This window comes from Bufo bufo, chromosome 4, assembly GCF_905171765.1.
Source record: "Bufo bufo chromosome 4, aBufBuf1.1, whole genome shotgun sequence".
Classification (NCBI taxonomy): Eukaryota; Metazoa; Chordata; class Amphibia; order Anura; family Bufonidae; genus Bufo; species Bufo bufo.
The window spans coordinates 491,927,722-491,952,435 of record NC_053392.1 but is presented as its reverse complement, the minus strand read 5'-3'; the positions used below and the strand labels follow the sequence as shown (position 1 = coordinate 491,952,435).

The 24,714-nt window shown below is 44.2% G+C and overlaps 1 protein-coding gene across 1 annotated transcript in view; it reads right to left on the bottom strand.

The window, feature by feature from the left end:
- The window catches only part of EPM2A (EPM2A glucan phosphatase, laforin), a 116,273-nt gene extending 93,127 nt beyond the window's left edge, over window positions 1–23,146 (bottom strand). The window contains 2 exon segments of the mRNA XM_040429567.1: window positions 13,138–13,398; window positions 22,864–23,146. Coding sequence (XP_040285501.1) covers window positions 13,138–13,398; window positions 22,864–22,870 — 268 coding nt within the window. The 5' untranslated portion in view covers window positions 22,871–23,146.
- Between the last annotated feature and the right edge of the window lie 1,568 nt (window positions 23,147–24,714).

The following is a 24,714-nucleotide window of genomic DNA, read 5'->3' as shown; positions in this document are numbered from 1 at the left end:
ATGGAAGTTTTTATTTTTTGTCACAAGTTAGTGGAATATGAGACTTTGTATGAAAAAAAAAAAAAAAAAATCATCATTTTCCACTAACTTGCGACAAAAAATAAAAAAATTCTAGGAACTTGCCATGCCCCTCACGGAATACCTTGGGGTGTCTTCTTTCCAAAATGGGGTCACTTGTCGGGTAGTTATACTGCCCTGGCATTCTAGGGGCCCAAATGTGTGGTAAGGAGTTTGAAATCAAATTCTGTAAAAAATGACCAGTGAAATCCGAAAGGTGCTCTTTGGAATATGGGCCCCTTTGCCCACCTAGGCTGCAAAAAAGTGTCACACATGTGGTATCTCCTTATTCAGGAGAAGTTGGGGAATGTGTTTTGGGGTGTCATTTTACATATACCCATGCTGGGTGAGAGAAATATCTTGGTCAAATGCCAACTTTGTATAAAAAAAATGGTAAAAGTTGTCTTTTGCCAAGATATTTCTCTCACCCAGCATGGGTATATGTAAAATGACACCCCAAAACACATTCGCCAACTTCTCCTGAATACGGAGATACCACATGTGTGACACTTTTTTGCAGCCTAGGTGGGCAAAGGGGCCCATATTCCAAAGAGCACCTTTCGGATTTCACTGGCCATTTTTTACAGAATTTGATTTCAAACTCCTTACCACACATTTGGGCCCCTAGAATACCAGGGCAGTATAACTACCCCACAAGTGACCCCATTTTGGAAAGAAGACACCCCAAGGTATTCCGTGAGGGGCATGGCAAGTTCTTAGAATTTTTTATTTTTTGTCACAAGTTAGTGGAAAATTATGATTTTGTTTTTTAATTTTTTTTTCATACAAAGTCTCATATTTCACTAACTTGTGACAAAAAATAAAAACTTCCATGAACTCACTATGCCCATCAGCGAATACCTTGGGGTGTCTTCTTTCCAAAATGGGGTCACTTGTGGGGTAGTTAGACTGCCCTGGCATTCTAGGGGCCCAAATGTGTGGTAAGGAGTTTGAAATCAAATTCTGTAAAAAATGACCAGTGAAATCCGAAAGGTGCTCTTTGGAATATGGGCCCCTTTGCCCACCTAGGCTGCAAAAAAGTGTCACACATCTGGTATCTCCGTATTCAGGAGAAGTTGGGGAATGTGTTTTGGGGTGTCATTTTACATATACCCATGCTGGGTGAGAGAAATATCTTGGCAAAAGACAACTTTTCCCATTTTTTTATACAAAGTTGGCATTTGACCAAGATATTTATCTCACCCAGCATGGGTATATGTAAAATGACACCCCAAAACACATTCCCCAACTTCTCCTGAATACGGAGATACCAGATGTGTGACACTTTTTTGCAGCCTAGGTGGGCAAAGGGGCCCACATTCCAAAGAGCACCTTTCGGATTTCACTCGTCATTTTTTACAGAATTTGATTTCAAACTCCTTACCACACATTTGGGCCCCTAGAATGCCAGGGCAGTATAACTACCCCACAAGTGACCCCATTTTGGAAAGAAGACACCCCAAGGTATTCCGTGAGGGGCATGGCGAGTTCCTAGATTTTTTTATTTTTTGTCACAAGTTAGTGGAATATGAGACTTTGTAAGAAAAAATAAATAAAAATCATCATTTTCCGCTAACTTGTGACAAAAAATAAAAAGTTTTATGAACTCACTATGCCCATCAGCGAATACCTTAGGGTATCTACTTTCTGAAATGGGGTCATTTGTGGGGTGTTTGTACTGTCTGGCCATTGTAGAACCTCAGGAAACATGACAGGTGCTCAGAAAGTCAGAGCTGCTGCAAAAAGCGGAAATTCACATTTTTGTACCATAGTTTGTAAACGCTATAACTTTTACCCAAACCATTTTTTTTTTACCCAAACATTTTTTTTTTATCAAAGACATGTAGAACAATAAATTTAGAGCAAAATTTATATATGGATCTCGTTTTTTTTGCAAAATTTTACAACTGAAAGTGAAAAATGTCATTTTTTCGCAAAAAAATCGTTAAATTTCGATTAATAACAAAAAAAGTAAAAATGTCAGCAGCAATGAAATACCACCAAATGAAAGCTCTATTAGTGAGAAGAAAAGGAGGTAAAATTCATTTGGGTGGTAAGTTGCATGACCGAGCAATAAACGGTGAAAGTAGTGTAGGTCAGAAGTGTAAAAAGTGGCCTGGTCTTTCAGGGTGTTTAAGCCATGGGGGTTGAGGTGGTTAATCCACTTGCTCGCGCAGCCCGGCTTCTCTTCTGTCTTCTTTTTTGCTGTGAGCAGGAAAAGGACCTGTGGTGACGTCACTCTGGTCATCACATGGTTCGTCACATGATCTTTTACCATGGTGATGGATCATGTGATGGACCATTTGATGACCGGAGTGACGTCACCACAGGTCCTTTTCCTGCACACAGCAAAAAAAAAAAGACAGAAGAGATACCGGGCTGTAAGAGCAAGTGGATTAAGGTGAGTTAAATTATTATTATTATAATTTTTTTAACCCCTCCAGCCCTATTTTACTATGCATTCTGTATTAAGAATGCTATTATTTTCCATTATAACCATGTTATAAGGGATAATAATACAATCTACAGAACACCGATCCCAAGCCCGAACTTCTGTGAATACAGAATGCATAGTAAAATAGCGCTGGAGGGGTTAAAAAATAAATAAATAATTAAACTCCCCTTAATCCACTTGCTCGCGCAGCCCGGCTTCTCTTCTGTCTTCTTTTTTGCTGTGAGCAGGAAAAGGACCTGTGGTGACGTCACTCTGGTCATCACATGGTCCGTCACATGATCTTTTACCATGGTGATGGATCATGTGATGGACCATGTCATGACCGGAGTGACGTCACCACAGGTCCTTTTCCTGCACACAGCAAAAAAGAAGACAGAAGAGATACCGGGCTTCGCGAGCAAGTGGATTAAGGTGAGTTAAATTTTTTTTTTTTTTTTTTTTAACCCCTCCAGCCCCTATTTTACTATGCATTCTGTATTAAGAATGCTATTATTTTCCGTTATAACCATGTTATAAGGGATAATAATACAATCTACAGAACACCGATCCCAAGCCCGAACTTCTGTGAAGAAGTTCGGGTTTGGGTACCAAACATGCGCGATTTTTCTCACACAAGTGCAAAACGCATTACAATGTTTTGCACTCGCGCAGAAAATTCGTGCATGTTCCCGTTGCGGGAACATGCACCCGCACCTTTTTCCGCAACGCCCGTGTGAAAGAGTCCATATAGTTCTGCATTATGATTGCTCAAGTTGGAAAAAATAAAAAATAAAAATTACACATAATGCCAAATTGTTCGAATGCAGACTATTCGTATTTTATAGTACATCTGAAAGTCTTTAGGACTGATAACCTATCCTCCCGACACCTGGGACCACCACCGATCAGCTGTTGAGAAGCGTCGCTGCCTTCTCCGTGCTCACCAAGCACAGTGCCGTACATAGTATGGCGGCTGTTCTTGGTATCATGCTCAGCCCCATTCACTGCTATGGGAGAGAGCTGCGTCTAGGCCACGTGACCCATGAACGGGTCGACTCTAGCCTAGGAAAAGCTGAGAGAAGGCTGTGGCACTGCTGCCCGCGCTGCTGCCTTCTCAAACTGCTGATCGGTGGCAGTCCCGGGTGTCAGACCCCACTCCAGAGGATATATTACCAATTACAAAGTCTCAGAATACCCCTTTAAGGTTTATAACAGGATGAAAAGCGCCACATGTCACTTTCTCCAAAAATACACATTTTTGCTATGCCTTTCTCACTCTGATAAGACATTTTTCATAGACTGCCGTCTTGCATGGAGGATGTGCATGTCTCGTCATAAATTTGACACAATTTTATCATGAGTCAGACCCGATTTGTTAATGCAAAATATTGCAAAATGTTTGCACAAATAAGCTCAAAAAGTCGAAAAACCCGATTTTATGACTTTTTGAAGCCAGAATTATGAAGTTCTGAAGTTTTTAGACCCAACACTCGACCTGTTGGTAGTTATGGGCTTGTTTCTGAAACAGTGTGGGCATTAAACCATTATACATGGATTGATGCATCAGAAAAAAGTTGCTTCCTTTGTAAGCCTGGTGTGTCAGGCTTTTCATATATTCTTCATCTTAGTCACCTTATATGGAAATCAATTTTTATATTTTTTGCAACACTAAGGGTCCATTCACACGTCCGTGGTGTATTGCGGATCCGCAATACACCCAGCCTGCACCCCCCATAGAACTGCCTATTCTTGTCCACAAGCCCGGAAGTTCGGGGCCGCACTCTGGAAATGCGGATAGCACATAGTGTGCTCTATGCATCGATTCCTGCCCCATTGAGAATGAATTGGTCCGCACCCGTTCCCGATATTGCGGAACCGATGCGGACCCATTTGCGGACGTGTGAATGCACCCTAACTCATACTTGTAACCCGGTTCCGAATTGTTACAAATAAAATAAAAAAAATTCAATAAAAACTAATAAAAAAAATTTCCTCCATGTGTGAAGGAAGCCTCAAGAATACATTTTAATTATATAATAAATAAATAAAATATTTATAAATTGTAAGGGATCGATCTCTCTCAGGGGGTCGCAATCACAGACTTCTCCTCTGACAAAGGTGCATTATTTTGGTACTTCAGCACCATCACAAACAGACATCGAAAATAAACACCTGCCCGTCTTGGCTCTACCTAATACACGTGTTGTCTCTACCTCACCTATAGAGTGCAGTTCACACACAGAATTCGATCGGACTTCCTCAGCCATATGCGGTCCAGCAGCCTCCAGGCTGTGACCACACCAGCACCCTTGGGGGTAGATGGTCCAGAAGTCCAACCGACTCTGACCGTGCAACCCTCTTTCTTTAGGCGTCGCTGGGCCCCCCAAACTTCAGGCTTTACAAAACCTTGTGGCCTCCTGGCGGAGACCACACAGAGCCTCTCAGGCTTCCTCAGCCTTTCTTTCTCCAAGTCATACACAGAAGGTTGCTTTATCCCTCCGTGATTACAGCAGCAGGCCTCACCTGCGATCACCTCCGGCAAAAGACAATACATGTAGTGGAAGGGTATAGACTGGCAGATCCTACTACCAAACCTATCCCCCAGTCCACATGAAATCCAGCCCAGAACAACATCTAGACCAGGCATGCTCAACCTGCGGCCCTCCAGCTGTTGTAAAACTACAACTCCCACAATGCCCTGCTGTAGGCTGATAGCTGTAGGCTGTTCAGGCATGCTGGGAGTTGTAGTTTTTCAACAGCTGGAGGGCCACAGGTTGAGCATGCCTGATCTAGACAAAACTGTCTCAGCAAACTACACTTTGCTGAAACCACTGCAGCCTTCTGGATTTCAGTTATCTCACCCAGCTGAGGTATCTGGGTGGGATATACGCGTCTTTCAGCAATTATTACTGGCCACATCACCACAAAATATTTATTTTAATATTTATTAAATACTTTACATTCACACGCCTCATTCAGACAGTAGTATTTTGGTCCGTGTCTGATCCGCTTGTTTTGCTCCTTCACTTCTATCGAGCCGCAAAAAAACAGTTGTTATCTGTGTGCTGTCTGCATTCTGAAACCATGCCGCAAATAGAATAGAACATGATATGGTCCTTTGAATGTACCCCAATGTTCACATTTTCAAGAGCCTCTGGGAATCAGCATCCCAAAATAATGCAGCGCTTTGATGCATGAAAAGTAGACAACATGTGATGTTATAAGCAATACAGGTCAAGAGGGGACACGTTAAACATGAGGTTTGCTAAGATAGCTTCATTTTAAAGGGAACCTGTCATCAACTTTATGCTGCCCATACTAACGACAGAATGAAGTAGAGACAGATGAGTTGATTTCAGTGGTCTGTCATTTATTAGTTAAAAGTAAGTGGTTGCCGAGAACCAGCATCACAAATATTGCAGACTAGGCCTGGAAAAGAGTCACGGCCACCTGAGAAGAGTCCTGGTTATTCATGAATTCCTGCTCTCCTGCCCACCTGCTGATGACTGACAGTCTTCTACCTAGTTTTCTCCCTTTCTCTCTAGGAGAGAACTGTCAATCATCAGCAGATGGGCAGGAAGAGCAGGAGATTAGGAATAACCATGAACTTTTATATATTAACAATGCCTACAATTATAGATAAGATTATATACAGTGAGCGGGGCCCGTGTAGTAGAATACAGTCACTGCACGGGCCCCGCTGTCATTATAAAAGCAGATGCCGGCCCCCAGCCCCCCCCTCCCTCTCAGCTGATACACCCGCCGCGCTGCGTATCATTTAAAATTCTGAAAAATGCAGCATTCGCCCCATAAGACGCACTGCTATTTTCCCCCCACTTTTTGGGGGGGGGGAAAGTGCGTCTTATAGGGCGAAAAATACGGTAAGTAAATAAAAAAAGCATACAGGTTGATGAATCACACTTAAAAAAGAAAACTGGAAAAACTAGGTACAGAATTTCCACAATTGCAAATAGAATCTAAAAATGTCCTTGTATATGATATGGTTTTGCGCTCATCGCTATAAATCGAACAGGAATCGGAGTGATTAATGTCCTTCACAGAATGAACCACACATTTGCAAACGAAACAGAAATACCCAGTCACAAATTTCCATTATGCCCCTTAAGTGCCCTTTCACCCGCACAGGTATTCTGGCCAGTAATGTGAGCCAATCAATCATGTTGACCAGCACTTGTTACCTGCATTTACATGCATTTTCAGTACTAGGGGACAAACAATCGGTAATACGATCATTCATCCAACTTTTCACACAGGGCGAGGTGCTCCAGACATGTGCATGAAAGATGCGATAGGTCAAGAAATACGGTAAGCAATCAGCCGCATGTTTAGACAAGGCAATGATCGACCCATGTAAATTGCCATTTTTCATATGGGTTCCACATTAGGAGCATCATATATTTAGATTATAATCAATGGCGTAACTATAGGGGATGCAGCAGGCCCCCTCATCGCACTATTTGATCTCCTTTCTGGTTTCCTTTGATTTCTGGCATCAAAGATACTGTAAATCTGAGACACTGAGGAGGCGGGAGGATTTACAATGCTGTCAGAAAAGATATCATTAACCTTTTAATGCCAAAAGTAGCAGTAGGTCAGTTTACAGTCAAGGAAGGGAAGCTGTGGAAAACACACAGACAGGTGGTTGCAAGGATTACAGAGTTCTCACAGCACATGTCTATATGGAAGAGACAGCAGAGATTATACAGGACATTACACTCTGTCCCTAGTGGTGGTGTGTGGGAGTATCCAGTAACTAATGGGAAGCCCATAACCGACCCGACAGTCCAATAAGATTAAAGTTGGATGTTCATGCGCTGGCTGACACCAGAGAGGAAGCGCACGCATAGAAGAACTAGAGAAAAAGCACAATGTTCTGTTAAACAAGCAACTTAACCATCAATGGAAGCAGCATGGCATTAGGCACTCATGGGGTCATTTATCAAACTGGTGTAAAGTAAGACTGGCTTAGTTGCCCATAGCAACCAATCAGATGCCACCTTTCATTTTTGACAGCTCATTCAGAAAATGAAAGGTGGAATCTGATTGGCCACTTCTACTTTACACCAGTTTGATAAATGACCCCCTCAGTGTTTTGTTGTATGGTGCTTCAGCCTGGCACTCTATCATCCCCTGCAACAGATGCATCCGACAAGAATGTGTCACCGCCAGTTCTGTAAGAAGGTCTGACAGACGTTCTTCTCTACCTCTTGTATGACGTTCTTTGTTTTGGTTTCACTTTATCTCCTTTCCTTCTGACAGGTGTCACTTATTTAGACTAATTGTCTTCCTTTATATTCCCTCCCATACTGCCTCACTTTGCCTCACTTTGCGGTTTATACTACTTCCTGGATGAAGTGTTCACTGCTGGAGGCTGCTGATGCTGTTTGCTCAGATAAGTCTTTTCCTTTATTGTGTTTCCTTGCTGGCTTGATTCCAGGTGACCCTGACTTCGTCCGTATTAAGTGCAGGGAGCCGGTGGTCGTGTCCCCTCGCTATTATAGGATTTTCAGGTGTCACACAGTCTTAGGTACGTGGGCATGCAATCGTCTACCATTGAGACCCTTGCATGTGCTTAGCAGTCAGGGAGAGCTCTTATAGGTTTTATATATACCTATATGCAAACTTAGTTTGGGATAAAGCCAGTCGGTCGTTTATTTATAAGTTCCAGCTATCTGCAACTTCACCCGTGACAGAATGTCTCTATAATACTGCATCCAATGGCACCACATTTATTTTCTGGTTAAATTCTGTATGGCTCTGAGCGGAAAAACCTTTGTATGGTGTAGAACCACTGTGTCAACTGATTGGATTGACTTTGAGCTAAACCTAAGAGCATTATCCTGGTGACACCCTGGTATTCACCCTTCGACCTCTATACACTCTATGGACTTCGCTGCAAGGAACCATCAGACCGCTACCTCTTTGAGTAGCCCTGGTTTGCTTAAAAGCTTACCTACAGGTGTCAGACACTTGTGGAAGGCACTGAAGGAACACGTAGTAAGTAACAGGCCGAGGTCAGGGCAGGCAGAGTATGTATGAATCTGTGAAACAGGTCCAAAGTGAGGGCTGGCAGCAGAGGGTGAAAGGCAAAGGTCAGTACACGGACAGACAACAGGAAAACAGTACACCTCTGCAAAGAACATAGCAAGTTGCCCAGGCAAGGAAACAAGGTCAGCAGCACAGAGTTATAGCAGAAGCTGATCAGTAAGTAGAAGCAGCACACAGACCAAGGAGAGGAGGTGAGTGGTAGTGAAAGGAGAAGTAGTTCATTGAGAAATTTTTCTAATATAAGCAGCAGAGCAGTGATGGACACAGGCTGCCTATCTAACATATACAAAGGAAAGGAATGAGCCCATAACTACAGAGCCATAATACAGTACAAAGGGTAGGTTCATAAGTATTCTATTTGCATACATTGCTCAATTGAAAAATTTCATGATTTCGCTATATCGTTCTTTATTGTGGTAATACTGATGGGTTGCAAGCATGTTCTGGCTCCCATTTTCATAAAGCAATAGTGCTCTCCCCTAGCCCTAGCCTCTATACAGGACCATCTCATTGCTCTATGTTTGAGAATTAAGGTCCATTTGGTTCCCGCCTTATGCAAAGATGTTTGCTCCTGGTTATTCTGTTACAGACCCAGCTTGTATATTTGACTACATCTACCCATCTGCTGTCTTTCCTGATCTTTGGTTGACTATTAGTTATGAAGGAACACAGCATGCCTTCCTAGACTATGAATACTACAACCCTGGCACCTTGTCCTGGTGTCTACTCTCCATCTAGGTGCTGCCTGTTAATGAAGACTACTCTGGATGTAGAAATCTAGAGCTTCCTAATGGCGAAGCCTATACCCCCTAGTGGGGAGTTAAGGGTGAAGAACTCAGAGTCCTTTAGATTCCATTTCCTGGTTTAGACCTAAGTCAAATCTGCTTGTGGGTCTACATCTTCTATTGACCTTGTTACACTGTGGTCTTCAAATAGTAATAAATTATTCTCACATATCCATGTTCATCCCTTCTCTCTTGTAATGACATCTAATCCTTTGGATAAAAAAGTAGATCTCCTGAATCTCATGTGAAAGAGGTTCACATATTGGGCCTTGAAAATATCTAATCTTTAGGCTACATGCACACAACCGTTGTGTTTTGCGGTCTGCAAATTGCGGATCCGCGAAACACGGATGGCGTTTCGCGTGCGTTTCGCAATTTAACGCACAGACAGCCTTTAATATAACTGCCTATTCTTGTCCGCAAAGAGCGGACAAGAATAGGACAGGTTATATTTTTTTTGCAGACCACGGAACGGAGCAACGGATGCGGACAGCAATGAATGGGTCCGCATCCGAGCCGCCAAAACTGTGGCTCGGATGCGGACCAAAACAACGGCCGTGTGCACGAGGCCTTAAAGAGAGCCTGTCAGCAGTTTTGTTGATGCAAAACTGCTGACAGAAATAGGTAGGGGCAGGGGACACGTGGTAATACATACCCATGTGCCTGCTTTTAATCCACTGAGTGCTATAAAAATGAATTTTAAATATCATGGGTGCCACTCCCGCAAGTGCACCAGGGGCGGGGCTGCAGTGCTACAGACGTCATTCTCAGCAGAGGGGAGAAGATGTGGAGCTGCTCATACACTTAGCCTAAAGCACTGCAATCTGAATCAACAAAACTGCTGACAGACTCCCTTTAACCGCTTTACGTCCGCCCATAGGATATAAACGTCCTATGGGTGGACCTCTATTTCTGAAAGCACGTTTTAAAACGTCCTTTCAGAAATAGCAGCTGCACGCTAATCGTGCAGCTGCTGATCGGGTTGCCCGCTGTCAGTGACAGCAGGGCAACCCTAAGACAAGGCAGGGACAGTGCCCAGGTGTCCCTGCCTTCTGGATCGCTGCAGACACAGCGCTCACTGCGCTTCCTGTTCCGGCCCGGCAGTCATGTGACCGCCATGACCGGAGAGTGCAGGGGCTGTGTGAGGTCTCTCAGAGACCTCGATCAGCCCTGCTCTGAGGCTGTACAGCACTGGATTGCTGCTGTACAGCCTCTCTAGGGGTGTATTTGTCCTGTAACTGGGGCTACTATGTCAGCCCCAGTTACAGGAGAAATCAACAGTGAAAAAAAAAAAAAAAAAGTGAAGTAAATGTCCCCCAGAGGTCTTGTATGACCTTATGGGGGACGAAAAGTGTAAAATAAAAAAATAAAAGGTTGAAAATAAAAAAATAAAAAAAGTTTCACATATAAAAAAAAAAAGTCCCCAAGTAAGGAATGAAAAAAAAAAGTTAAAAATAGAAAAAATAAAAAAAAGTATACATATTAGGTATTGCCGCGTCCGTAAAAACCAGCTCTATAAAAATATCACATGACCTAACCCCTCGGGTGAACACCGTAAAAAAAAAACTGTGTCAAAACAAGCAATTTTTGTCACCTTGCATCACAAAAGGTGAAACACCAAGTGATCAAAAACGCGTATGTCCCACAAAATAGTACCAATAAAACCGTCACCTCATCCCGCAAAAAATGAGCCCCTACATAAGAAAATCTCTCAAAAAATTTAAAAACTATAGCTCTTAGAACATGGAGACACTAAAACATCTTTTTTTTGGTTTCAAAAATGCTATTATTGTGTTAAAGTGAAACAAATTAAAAAAAGTATACATATTAGGTATTGCCGCGTCCGTAAAAACCAGCTCTATAAAAATATCACATGACCTAACCCCTCGGGTGAACACCGTAAAAAAATAAATAAAAAAAAAACTGTCAAAACAAGCTATTTTTGTCACCTTGCATCACAAAAGGTGCAACATCAAAAACGCATATGTCCCACAAAATGGTACCAATAAAACCGTCACCTCATCCCGCAAAAAATGAGCCCCTACATAAGAAAATCTCTCAAAAAATACATTGACACATTAAAACATAATTTTTTTTGTTTCAAAAATGCTATTATTGTGTAAAACTTTAATAAATGAGAAAAAGTATACATATTAGGTATCGCCACGTCCGTAACAATCTGCTCTATAAAAATGTCACTTGACTGAACCGCGCAGGTGAACGCTGTAAAAATAAATAAATAGAAACTGAGCTAAATTTTTTGGTCACCTTGCCCCATAAAGTGTTATAATGAATGATCAAAAAATCATATGTACCCAAAAATAGTACTAATAAAACTGGCACCTTATCCCCTAGTTTCCAAAATGGGGTCACTTCTTGGGAGTTTCTACTGTAAGGGTGCATCAGGAGGCTTCAAATGGGACATGGCATCTAAAAACCATGTGGAGTTCCTTTTCTTCTGCGCCCTGCCGTGTGCCCATACAGCAGTTTATGACCACATGTGGGGTGTTTCTGTAAACCGTAGAATCTGGGTAATAAATATTGAGTTTTGTTTGGCTGTTAACCATCGATGTGTTAAAGAAAAAAATTGATTAAAATGGAAAATCTGACAAAAAAGTGAAATTTAAAAATTTGATCTCCATTTTCCTTTAATTCTTGTGGAACGCCTAAAGGGTTAACAAAGTTAGTAAAATCGGTTTTGAATACCTTGAGGGGTGTGGTTTCTACAATAGGGTCATTTATGGGGGTATCCACTATGTAGGCCCCACAAAGTGACTTCAGACCTGAACTGGTCCTTAAAAAGTGGGTTTTGGCAATTTTCTTAAAAATTTGAAGAATTGCTTCTAAACTTCTAAGCCTTCTAACGTCCTAAAAAAATAAAATGACATTTCCAAAATGATGCCAACATAAAGTAGACATGTGGTGAATGGTAAATAATAAACATTTTATGAGGTATCACTTTCTGTTTTAAAAGCAGAGAAATTGAAATTTAGAAAATTGTGAATTTTTCGAATTTTTGGGTAAATTTGGGATATTTTCAGAAATAAAGGTGAAATATTTTGACTCAAATTTATGACTATCATGAAGTACAATGTGTCACGAGAAAACAATCTCTGAATTACTTGGATAAATAAAGGCGTTCCAAAGTTATTACCACATAAAGTGAGATATGTCAGTTTTGCAAAATTTGGCCTGGTCAGGAAGGGGGCAAATGGCCCAGATGGCAGGTGGTTAAAGGACATCTGTCAGCATATTTGTACCTATGAAACTGGCTGACCTGTTGTATGTGCGCTGGCCAGCTGAAGGCATCTGCATTGGTCCCATGTTCATACAGTATGTGCCCGCATTGCTGAGAAATATGATTAATATATGCAAATGAGCCTCTAGGAGCAATGGGGGCGTTGCCGTTACACCTAGAAGCTCTTCTCTCCTTGCAACTGCTGTGTCCTCTCCACTTTGATTGACAGGGGCAGGCAGACGTGATTATGTTTTTACTGCTTGGCTCTGTCAAAGTGCAGAGAAAGCAGCAGTTGCAGAGACAGCAGAGCTTCTAGGTGTAACAGCAACTCCCCCGTTGCTCCTAGAGGCTCATTTGCATATATTAAAACATCATGTTTTTGCTCAGCAATGCAATCACATATGAACATGGGATCAACACAGATGCCTTTAGCTGCCAAGTGCACATCCAACAGGTCAGCCAGTTCCATAGGTACAAATCTGCTGACAGATGCCCTTTCAGACAACACTTTGAGCATGCACAATGCAACTTCGCCAGAGCTTTTCATACATTACCTTCCCAAATTAACACTCCAGCTTCCTTTTTGATAAATTTGAACCAAAATTTGTTAGTGAATGGCTCCTCCAATAGTACCTCTCCCACCCAGAGAGATGGCTCAATAGTGGACAGAGGACATCGTGTGGGCTTCATTGGTACGGCAAACTGCGGGTCCCAGGCTCCCATCTCTGCCCTTGATCCAAGCACCAAGAGTTCAGTGTCTGTGTGACTGAGAGTGATGACTACGCCAAATCTGAAGAACATCAGCTTCATGGTCACTACAAAAGACATTTATTGAAAAATTCGTTTTTATCTTTCAAATCCTAAAATCTTACAAATTTTACTCCAGTCCATGAGGAAAGTTTACAATTAGGGATTGAAGAGCAGTGAATGCAGGTAAGTAGGCTTACTTCCACAGGTCCAGAGGAGGGAGGACTAAAAAGTGTTAAAAAGCTGGGCAGCCTCGTTAGGTTACTTAGAACAACAGACCCAGTCACAATCACACTGCCAGCCACAGGGTCCACTATAACCAGTTAGATGCTGCAGTCAATAGTAACTGTGGCACATAAGTGGCTTTACAGAGGGAGAGGCTTGTCATGATACCTGGCAGTCGTGGGCATAACAAACACCCCCAGGCTTTCCCTGAATATGAGCCTGTTAGGCCCTGGTGGGCACAGTAGATCTCGATACAGGAGTAGTGCATTGTATTATATCAGCGATCAATGAACTGGAAGTGCAAGTTCCCTAAAGGGGCTAAAAAAATGTTCAATAGAAAAAACATACAACCCCCATTTTCCTGTGTGAAATCTTCTAGTTTAAAAAATGAACTACTTATATGTTGCATATTTATATCTGCATATTCACTATCATAACATATAGAATAATACTAATATGTTTTATACCTAGAGTGAAATAACGGAAAAAAAAACTGCTTAGCTACAGAATATGAATACGAAGCATCATACAGAACAGCGCCAGGTTTACCAGTGTAGCTACAGAATACGGTGTACTGCACAGAACAGCGCCAGGTTTACCAGTGTAGCTGCAGAATACGGTGTACTGTACAGAACAGCTCCAGGTTTACTAGTGTAGCTACAGAATATGGTGTACTGTACAGAACAGCTCCAGGTTTACCAGTGTAGCTACAAAATACGGTGTACTGTACAGAACAGCTCCAGGTTTACCAGTGTAGCTACAGAATACGTTGTACTGTACAGAACAGCTCCAGGTTTACTAGTGTAGCTGCAGAATACGGTGTACTGTACAGAACAGCGCCAGGTTTACCAGTGTAACTACAGAATACGGTGTACTTGTACAGAACAGCTCCAGGTTTACCAGTGTAGCTACAGAATACGGTGTACTGTACAGAACAGCTCCAGGTTCACCAGTGTAGGTACAGAATACAGTGCACCCTACAGAACAGCACCAGGTTTAGCAGTGTAGCTACAAAATACAGTGTACTGTACAGAACAGCTCCAGGTTCACCAGTGTAACTGCAGAATACTAGAGTGATATTCTGTTGTGGTGGTGGCTCACTCCCTATTACCTATGGTATGGTGCTGCCAACCCAATTGAGAGGACACCCTGCCTCTCCAAAAAAAAGAGAGATGACTAAAGTAGGTATGTGTTGGGCGAGCACTCTAACATCAGGCTTGAGCTAAAGCCTGATGTTAGAGTGCTCGCCCAACACATACCTACTTTAACTACAGAATACGGTGTACTGTACAGAACAGCTCCAGGATTACCAGTGTAACTACAGAATACGGTGTACTGTACAGAACAGCTCCAGGTTTACCAGTGTAGGTACAGAATACAGTGCACCCTACAGAACAGCACCAGGTTTAGCAGTGTAGCTACAAAATACAGTGCACACTACAGAACAGCTCAAGGTTTACCAGTGTAACTACAGATTACGGTGTACTGTACAGAACAGCTCCAGGTTTACCAGTGTAGCTGCAGAATACGGTGTACTTGTACAGAACAGCTCCAGGTTTACCAGTGTAGCTACAGAATACGGTGTACTGTACAGAACAGCGCCAGGTTTACCAGTGTCAGAATACGGTGTACTGTACAGAACAGCTCCAGGTTCACCAGTGTAGGTACAGAATACAGTGCACCCTACAGAACAGCTCCAGGTTTACCAGTGTAGCTGCAGAATACGGTGTACTTGTACAGAACAGCTCCAGGTTTACCAGTGTAGCTACAGAATACGGTGTACTGTACAGAACAGCGCCAGGTTTACCAGTGTCAGAATACAGTGTACTGTACAGAACAGCTCCAGGTTCACCAGTGTAACTGCAGAATACTAGAGTGATATTCTGTTGGTGGTGGCTCACTCCCTATTACCTATGGTATGGAGCTGCCAACCCAATTGAGAGGACACCCTGCCTCTCCAAAAAAGAGAGATGACTAAAGTAGGTATGTGTTGGGCGAGCACTCTAACATCAGGCTTGAGCTAAAGCCTGATGTTAGAGTGCTCGCCCAACACATACCTACTTTAACTACAGAATACGGTGTACTGTACAGAACAGCTCCAGGTTTACCAGTGTAGGTACAGAATACAGTGCACCCTACAGAACAGCACCAGGTTTAGGAGTGTAGCTACAAAATACAGTGCACACTACAGAACAGCTCAAGGTTTACCAGTGTAATTACAGAATACGGTGTACTGTACAGAACAGCTCCAGGTTTACCAGTGTAGCTACAGAATACGGTGCACCCTACAGAACAGCTCCAGGTTTACCAGTGTAGCTACAGAATACGGTGTACTGTACAGAACAGCTCAAGGTTTACCAGTGTAGCTACAGAATACGGTGTACTGTACAGAACAGCACCAGGTTTACCAGTGTAGCTACAGAAAACGGTTCACACTACAGAACAGCACCAAAACCAGGTTCAGGTCAAAAACACAGAACAGGTGCAGATCTTTCCATTACACCTGATCTCTGTCTAGGCTTCACTACTGGTTTGGCTCACAATAACTGATGTAAATAACTGATCAAATAACTAAAGTGTGAACTGGGCCTTACCAGTGTAGCTACAGAACACAGTGCATGATCACGGTACAGAACAGCGCCAGGTTTACCTGTGTAGCTACAGAATACAGTGTACTGTACAGAACTGCGCCAGGTTTACCAGTGTAGCTACAGAATACGGTGTACTGTACAGAACAGCTCCAGGTTCACCAGTGTAGGTACAGAATACAGTGCACCCTACAGAACAGCACCAGGTTTAGCAGTGTAGCTAGAAAATACAGTGTACTGTACAGAACAGCTTCAGATTTACCAGTGTAACTACAGAATACTAGAGTGATATTCTATTGTGGTGGTGGCTCACTCCCTATTACCTATAGTATGGTGCTGCCAACCCAATTGAGAGGACACCCTGCCTCTCCAAAAAAGAGAGATGACTAAAGTAGGTATGTGTTGGGCGAGAACTCTAACGTCAGGCTTGAGCTAAAGCCTGATGTTAGAGTGCTCGCCCAACACATACCTACTTTAACTACAGAATACGGTGTACTGTACAGAACAGCTCCAGGATTACCAGTGTAACTACAGAATACGGTGTACTGTACAGAACAGCTCCAGGTTTACCAGTGTAGCTACAGAATACGGTGTACTGTACAGAACAGCGCCAGGTTTACCAGTGTAACTACAGAATACAGTGTACTGTACAGAACAGCGCCAGGTTTACCAGTGTAGCTACAGAATACGGTGTACTGTACAGAACAGCTCCAGGTTTACCAGTGTAGCTACAGAAAACGGTGTACTGTACAGAACAGCTCCAAGTTTACCAGTGTAGCTACAGAATACGGTGTACTGTACAGAACAGCTCCAGGTTTACCACTGTAGCTACAGAAAACGGTGTACTGTACAGAACAGTGCCAGGTTTACCAGTGTAGCTACAGAAAATGGTTCACACTACAGAACAGCACCAAAACCAGGTTCAGGTCAAAAACACAGAACAGGTGCAGATTTTTCCATTACACCTGATCTCTGTCTAGGCTTCACTACTGGTTTGGCTCACAATAACTGATGGAAATAACTGATCAAATAACTAAAGTGTGAACTGGGCCTTACCAGTGTAGCTACAGAACACAGTGCATGATCACGGTACAGAACAGCGCCATGTTTACCAGTGTAGCTACAGAATACAGTGTACTGTACAGAACAGCTCCAGGTTCACCAGTGTAGCTACAGAATACGGTGTACTGTACAGAACAGCGCCAGGTTCACCAGTGTAGCTACAGAATACGGTGTACTGTACAGAACAGCTCCAGGTTTACCAGTGTAACTACAGAATACGATGTACTGTACAGAACAGCGCCAGGTTTACCAGTGTAGCTACAGAATACAGTGTACTGTACAGAACAGCTCCAGGTTTACCAGTGTAGCTACAGAATACAGTGTACTGTACAGAACAGCTCCAGGTTTACCAGTGTAACTACAGAATACGGTGTACTGTACAGAACAGCTCCAGGTTTACCAGTGTAACTACAGAATACAGTGTACTGTACAGAACAGCGCCAGGTTTACCAGTGTAGCTACAGAATACGGTGTACTGTACAGAACAGCTCCAGGTTTACCAGTGTAGCTACAGAATACAGTGTACTGTACAGAACAGCTCCAGGTTTACCAGTGTAACTACAGAATAGGGATCGACCGATATTGATTTTTTAGGGCCGATACCGATACCGATAATTTGTCAACTTTCAGGCCGATAGCCGATAATTTATACCGATTTTCTGGGTATTTTTATTTTTGAGGAAAAAAAAAAAATTTCCTACACAAATCTGCTGAAAATTAATGTTTATTGTTAACGTGTATTATTATTTTATTTTTTTTGTAAATCTTTTTCATTTATACTTAATATTTTTGTGTTTTTGTTTTTTTTTTTTTACTAACTTTTAGCCCCCTTAGGGACTAGAACCCTTGTCCCATTCACCCTGATAGATCTCTATCAGAGTGAATAGGATCTCGCACTCTCCCTGCTGCCCTGTGCTCTGTGCACACAGCAGCATGGAGCTGACTATGGCAGCCAGGGCTTCAGTAGCGTCCTGGCTGCCATGGTAACCGATCGGAGCCCCAGGCTTACACTGCTGGGGCTCCGATCGGAGGAGCAGGGGAGAGGGGATCCTGTGGCCACTGCCACCAATGATTAGAACTGGGGGGGGCGCACTGCGCCACCAATGTTTTTACTATTGGGGTGGGGGGCGCACTGCGCCACCAATGATTAAAGGGAATCTGTCACTAGCAATGTTTAAAAAAATTTTTTTCATGGATCCATGTTTAATAAAGTACCTTTTTTCCATCTGTGTTCTTCTTTTCCATGTCAGTCTTGTCCTTTCTTCTAAAAATCGATTCTTAGGATATGCAAATAAAGCTGTAAGGAGCCCAGAGGGGCGTTTTTCTTTCTCCACGGTGCCCAGGAACGCCCCTCTGAAGTGCCGTGCCCGCCTAAATATGAAAACTACTAACGCCTCCATGTTTAGCTGAATCGCCTCCCAGAGGCGCGGCTAAGTCCTCAACACCCCCCCTCCTCCTCCTCAGCGCCGCGCTCTGCGAACACCCGATCCTCCTCTCGTCGGCGTCCCAAATCCCGCGCAGGCGCAGTGCCGGCGATTGCCTGCGCTCTGATAATACGGCTGAGGGCAACAGCTTCAACATCGTCACTGGGCATGCGCCGAGCCCAGTGACGATGTTGAAGCTGTTGCCCTCAGCCGTATTATCAGAGCGCAGGCAATCGCCGGCACTGCGCCTGCGCGGGATTTGGGACGCCGACGAGAGGAGGATCGGGTGTTCGCAGAGCGCGGCGCTGAGGAGGAGGAGGGGGGGGGTGTTGAGGACTTAGCCGCGCCTCTGGGAGGCGATTCAGCTAAACATGGAGGCGTTAGTAGTTTTCATATTTAGGCGGGCACGGCACTTCAGAGGGGCGTTCCTGGGCACCGTGGAGAAAGAAAAACGCCCCTCTGGGCTCCTTACAGCGTCATTTGCATATCCTAAGAATCGATTTTTAGAAGAAAGGACAAGACTGACATGGAAAAGAAGAACACAGATGGAAAAAAGGTACTTTATTAAACATGGATCCATGAAAAAAAAATTTTTAAACATTGCTAGTGACAGATTCCCTTTAATGCTGGGGGGCTTGGGGGGGGCGCACTGCGCCACCAATGATTAATACTAGGGGGCTTGAGGGGGGGGGGCGCACTGCGCCACCAATGAAGATACCTCTCTTTCACATACAGGAGGCGGGAGCTGGCTGCAGAATCACATAGCCGGCTCCCGACCTCTATGAGCGGTAGCTGCGATCCGCGGTACCTAAGAGGTTAACTACCGCGGACCGCAGCTGTCGTTCATAGAGGTCGGGAGCCGGCTATGTGATTCTGCAGCCAGCTCCCGCCTCCTGTATTTGAATTAATGAAAGACTCATCTTCATTGGTGGCGCAGCGGCCACAGCCCCTCCCCTCCTCTTGTCTTCCGTCCTGTCATTGGAGGCAGCGGCAGCAGCATCACAGGGGGAGGAGACACTGCTTCCTTCTCCCCTGTGCTGCGGAGGGAACACAGAACGCGCTGAGAGCAGCGCGTTCTGTGTTCCCAATACGTTATCGGTATATCGGCAAAATAGATGCCGATACCGATAACGTTCAAAATCCTCAATATCGGCCGATAATATCGGCCAAACCGATAATCGGTCGATCCCTACTACAGAATACGGTGTACTGTACAGAACAGGGCCAGGTTTACCAGTGTAACTACAGAATACAGTGTACTGTACAGAACAGCGCCAGGTTCACCAGTGTAGCTACAGAATACGGTGTACTGTACAGAACAGCGCCAGGTTTACCAGTGTAGCTACAGAATAAAGTGTACTGTACAGAACAGTTCCAGGTTCACCAGTGTAGCTACAAAAATACGGTGTACTGTACAGAACAGCTCCAGGTTTACCAGTGTAACTACTGAATACGGTGTACTGTACAGAACAGCGCCAGGTTTACCAGTGTAGCTACAGAATACAGTGTACTGTACAGAACAGCTCCAGGTTTACCAGTGTAGCTACAGAATACGGTGTACTGTACAGAACAGCTCCAGGTTTACCAGTGTAACTACAGAATACAGTGTACTGTACAGAACAGCGCCAGGTTTACCAGTGTAGCTACAGAATACGGTGTACTGTACAGAACAGCTCCAGGTTTACCAGTGTAGCTACAGAATACAGTGTACTGTACAGAACAGCTCCAGGTTTACCAGTGTAACTACAGAATACGGTGTACTGTACAGAACAGGGCCAGGTTTACCAGTGTAACTACAGAATACGGTGTACTGTACAGAACAGCGCTAGGTTTACCAGTGTAGCTACAGAATACGGTGTACTGTACAGAACAGCTCCAGGTTTACCAGTGTAGCTACAGAATATGGTGTACTGTACAGAACAGCGCCCGGTTTACCAGTGTAGCTACAGAATACGGTGTACTGTACAGAACAGCGCCAGGTTTACCAGTGTAGCTACAGAAAACGGTGTACTGTACAGAACAGCTCCAGGTTTACCACTGTAGCTACAGAAAACGGTGTACTGTACAGAACAGTGCCAGGTTTACCAGTGTAGCTACAGAAAACGGTTCACACTACAGAACAGCACCAAAACCAGGTTCAGGTCAAAAACACAGAACAGGTGCAGATTTTTCCATTACACCTGATCTTTGTCTAGGCTTCACTACTGGTTTGGCTCACAATAACTGATGGAAATAACTGATCAAATAACTAAAGCGTGAACTGGGCCTTACCAGTGTAGCTACAGAACACAGTGCATGATCACGGTACAGAACAGCGCCAGGTTTACCAGTGTAGCTACAGAATACAGTGTACTGTACAGAACAGCTCCAGGTTCACCAGTGTAGCTACAGAATACGGTGTACTGTACAGAACAGCGCCAGGTTTACCAGTGTAGCTACAGAATACGGTGTACTGTACAGAACAGCTCCAGGTTCACCAGTGTAGCTACAGAATACGGTGTACTGTACAGAACAGCTCCAGGTTTACCAGTGTAACTACAGAATACGGTGTACTGTACAGAACAGCGCCAGGTTTACCAGTGTAGCTACAGAATACAGTGTACTGTACAGAACAGCTCCAGGTTTACCAGTGTAGCTACAGAATACAGTGTACTGTACAGAACAGCTCCAGGTTTACCAGTGTAGCTACAGAATACGGTGTACTGTACAGAACAGCTCCAGGTTTACCAGTGTAACTACAGAATACAGTGTACTGTACAGAACAGCGCCAGGTTTACCAGTGTAGCTACAGAATACGGTGTACTGTACAGAACAGCTCCAGGTTTACCAGTGTAGCTACGGTATACAGTGTACTGTACAGAACAGCTCCAGGTTTACCAGTGTAACTACAGAATACGGTGTACTGTACAGAACAGGGCCAGGTTTACCAGTGTAACTACAGAATACAGTGTACTGTACAGAACAGCTCCAGGTTCACCAGTGTAGCTACAGAATACGGTGTACTGTACAGAACAGCGCCAGGTTTACCAGTGTAGCTACAGAATAAAGTGTACTGTACAGAACAGTTCCAGGTTCACCAGTGTAGCTACAGAATACGGTGTACTGTACAGAACAGCTCCAGGTTTACCAGTGTAACTACAGAATACGGTGTACTGTACAGAACAGCGCCAGGTTTACCAGTGTAACTACAGAATACAGTGTACTGTACAGAACAGCTCCAGGTTTACCAGTGTAGCTACAGAATACGGTGTACTGTACAGAACAGCTCCAGGTTTACCAGTGTAACTACAGAATACAGTGTACTGTACAGAACAGCGCCAGGTTTACCAGTGTAGCTACAGAATACGGTGTACTGTACAGAACAGCTCCAGGTTTACCAGTGTAGCTACAGAATACAGTGTACTGTACAGAACAGCTCCAGGTTTACCAGTGTAGCTACAGAATACAGTGTACTGTACAGAACAGGGCCAGGTTTACCAGTGTAACTACAGAATACGGTGTACTGTACAGAACAGCGCCCAGTTTACCAGTGTAGCTACAGAATACGGTGTACTGTACAGAACAGCGCCAGGTTTACCATTGTAGCTACAGAATACGGTGTACTGTACAGAACAGCTCCAGGTTTACCAGTGTAACTACAGAATACAGTGTACTGTACAGAACAGCGCCAGGTTTACCAGTGTAGCTACAGAATACGGTGTACTGTACAGAACAGCTCCAGGTTTACCAGTGTAGCTACAGAATACAGTGTACTGTACAGAACAGCTCCAGGTTTACCAGTGTAGCTACAGAATACAGTGTACTGTACAGAACAGGGCCAGGTTTACCAGTGTAACTACAGAATACGGTGTACTGTACAGAACAGCGCCCGGTTTACCAGTGTAGCTACAGAATACGGTGTACTGTACAGAACAGCGCCAGGTTTACCATTGTAGCTACAGAATACGGTGTACTGTACAGAACAGCTCCAGGTTTACCAGTGTAGCTACAGAATACAGTGTACTGTACAGAACAGGGCCAGGTTTACCAGTGTAACTACAGAATACGGTGTACTGTACAGAACAGCGCCCGGTTTACCAGTGTAGCTACAGAATACGGTGTACTGTACAGAACAGCGCCAGGTTTACCATTGTAGCTACAGAATACGGTGTACTGTACAGAACAGCTCCAGGTTTACCAGTGTAGCTACAGAACACACTGCATGATCACAGTACAGAAAAGCGCCAGGTTTTACCTGCCATCTTTCACGGCCAATCATTTCTTTGCTTCTAGGAGGGCAAAACCTTTTTTCTGACAAAAAAAAATAAATCTAACTGCTCCCTCTGGTAATAACACATTTGTACTTGGCTTTTGTTTTTTTTTTACATTCCTCTAACTGCAAACCAGATCTGCAGCATCTACTGTCCTGTGGAATCAACCATAACCGAGAACTCACAGTGCTGTAAATGATTATGTAAGGCTTGTAGCGCCCCACAATGGCAGAGCAGAGAACTACAGGTAGGCACGCGGATAAGAAGCGCGCACATAGGGCAGCCGTATACCTGTGCGGTGCTCAGGCCTATGTACCACAAGCCGTCTGACCGGACGATGCGGCTCCGCCCACTTTCCTCGAGTCCTTTATATACTACGGCGTATGGGAAACGGGGAGGGCAGGATTACAGTTCCGGTATATACAGCACGTATTCTGCCGGACATTACCGTCGCTCGCCTATGCTGCAGCGCTATGAGCTGTTATTGAACACTGAGGTGACATTACCGACTAGGTTCCAGCAGGGGGCGCTCGTCGTCCTGCGAGAAGAGGGCAGCTGCGTTTGCTTGGTGTTCCCGAGTTGTAGAGACTATAAATAGCTGTACAGTGACGTCTGCAGTGATGAGTGACGTCACCCTGCTCCACTGTGACACCACCGGCTCTGTGCTCCACTTATCTGCCAGCCGTGGTTAATCCTCCATGTTCTGACTGCTCCTATGTGAGATCACCATGGAGATTTCCTGCCTTGTGTGAATGTACCTTTACTAAGAAGCAGCCTATTAGGCTCTGCCTCAGGCGAGGTTAAAAGGGTCCACTGGGTCACAGATATTTATGACCTATCCTCAGGCAAGGTCATCAGATATGTGGGGGTCTGACTCCTGGCACCCTGGCCAATCAGCTGTTTAAAGAGGACCTTTCACCAGGATACATGTATTGAAATAGTTATATTACCTTACAGTGCGGCCCCCAGTGATGTCTTTCTGCTTATTTTTATATTTTTTCAAAGGACCCCCCCTTTTGTCCGCTGTGGTCCCCGTTTGTTTTGGCGCCCCATATGCTAATGAGGCGATTCGGTTCAACTAGGCGGGGACTCGAATTTGGGCGCGGTTATCTTCTCCCTGGCTGTGAGCGCCTCCAATCAGAGCGCCCCGCTCTTAGCCAGGGAGAAGGAGCTCAAGTTCTCGCGAGATTAACTTGAGCTTTTACACATCCCGAGCCGTGCGCCATCTTGGAGTCCCTTAGGGGGTGGTGGGAGGTAAATTTGTAAAACTAACATCATGTTTGTTTGCCTAGGGGGAGTATTAGTAAAGGTTGAACAAGTTGCTCGTTTTCTAGGGTTGTTTTTCATACTTACCCACAGGATGCTGCTGCCGCTGCGATGCTCTCCGCCGGGGACTCCAAGATGGCGCACGGCTCGGGATGTGTAAAAGCTCAAGTTCTTGCGAATCTCGCAAGAACTTAAGCGACTTCTCCCTGGCTAAGAGCGGGGCGCTCTGATTGGATGCGCTCGCAGCCAGGAAGATAACCGCGCCCAGGACAAATTCAAGTCCTCACCTAGTTGAACCGAATTGCCTCATTAGCATATGAGGCGCCAAAACAAACAGCGACCACAGCGGACAAAAGGGGGGATCCTTTGAAAAAAAAAAATAAAGCAGAAAGACATCACTGGGGGCTGCACTGTAAGGTAATATAACTATTTCAATACATGTATCCTGGTGAAAGGTCCTCTTTAAGTCTGCCACAGCGCCATTTCTATGCAGGGACAGCTCAGTATGCGTTGTAGTGGCCGTGCTGGGGTACTGCAGCTCAGATCCCATTCAATGTGAATGTGACCAG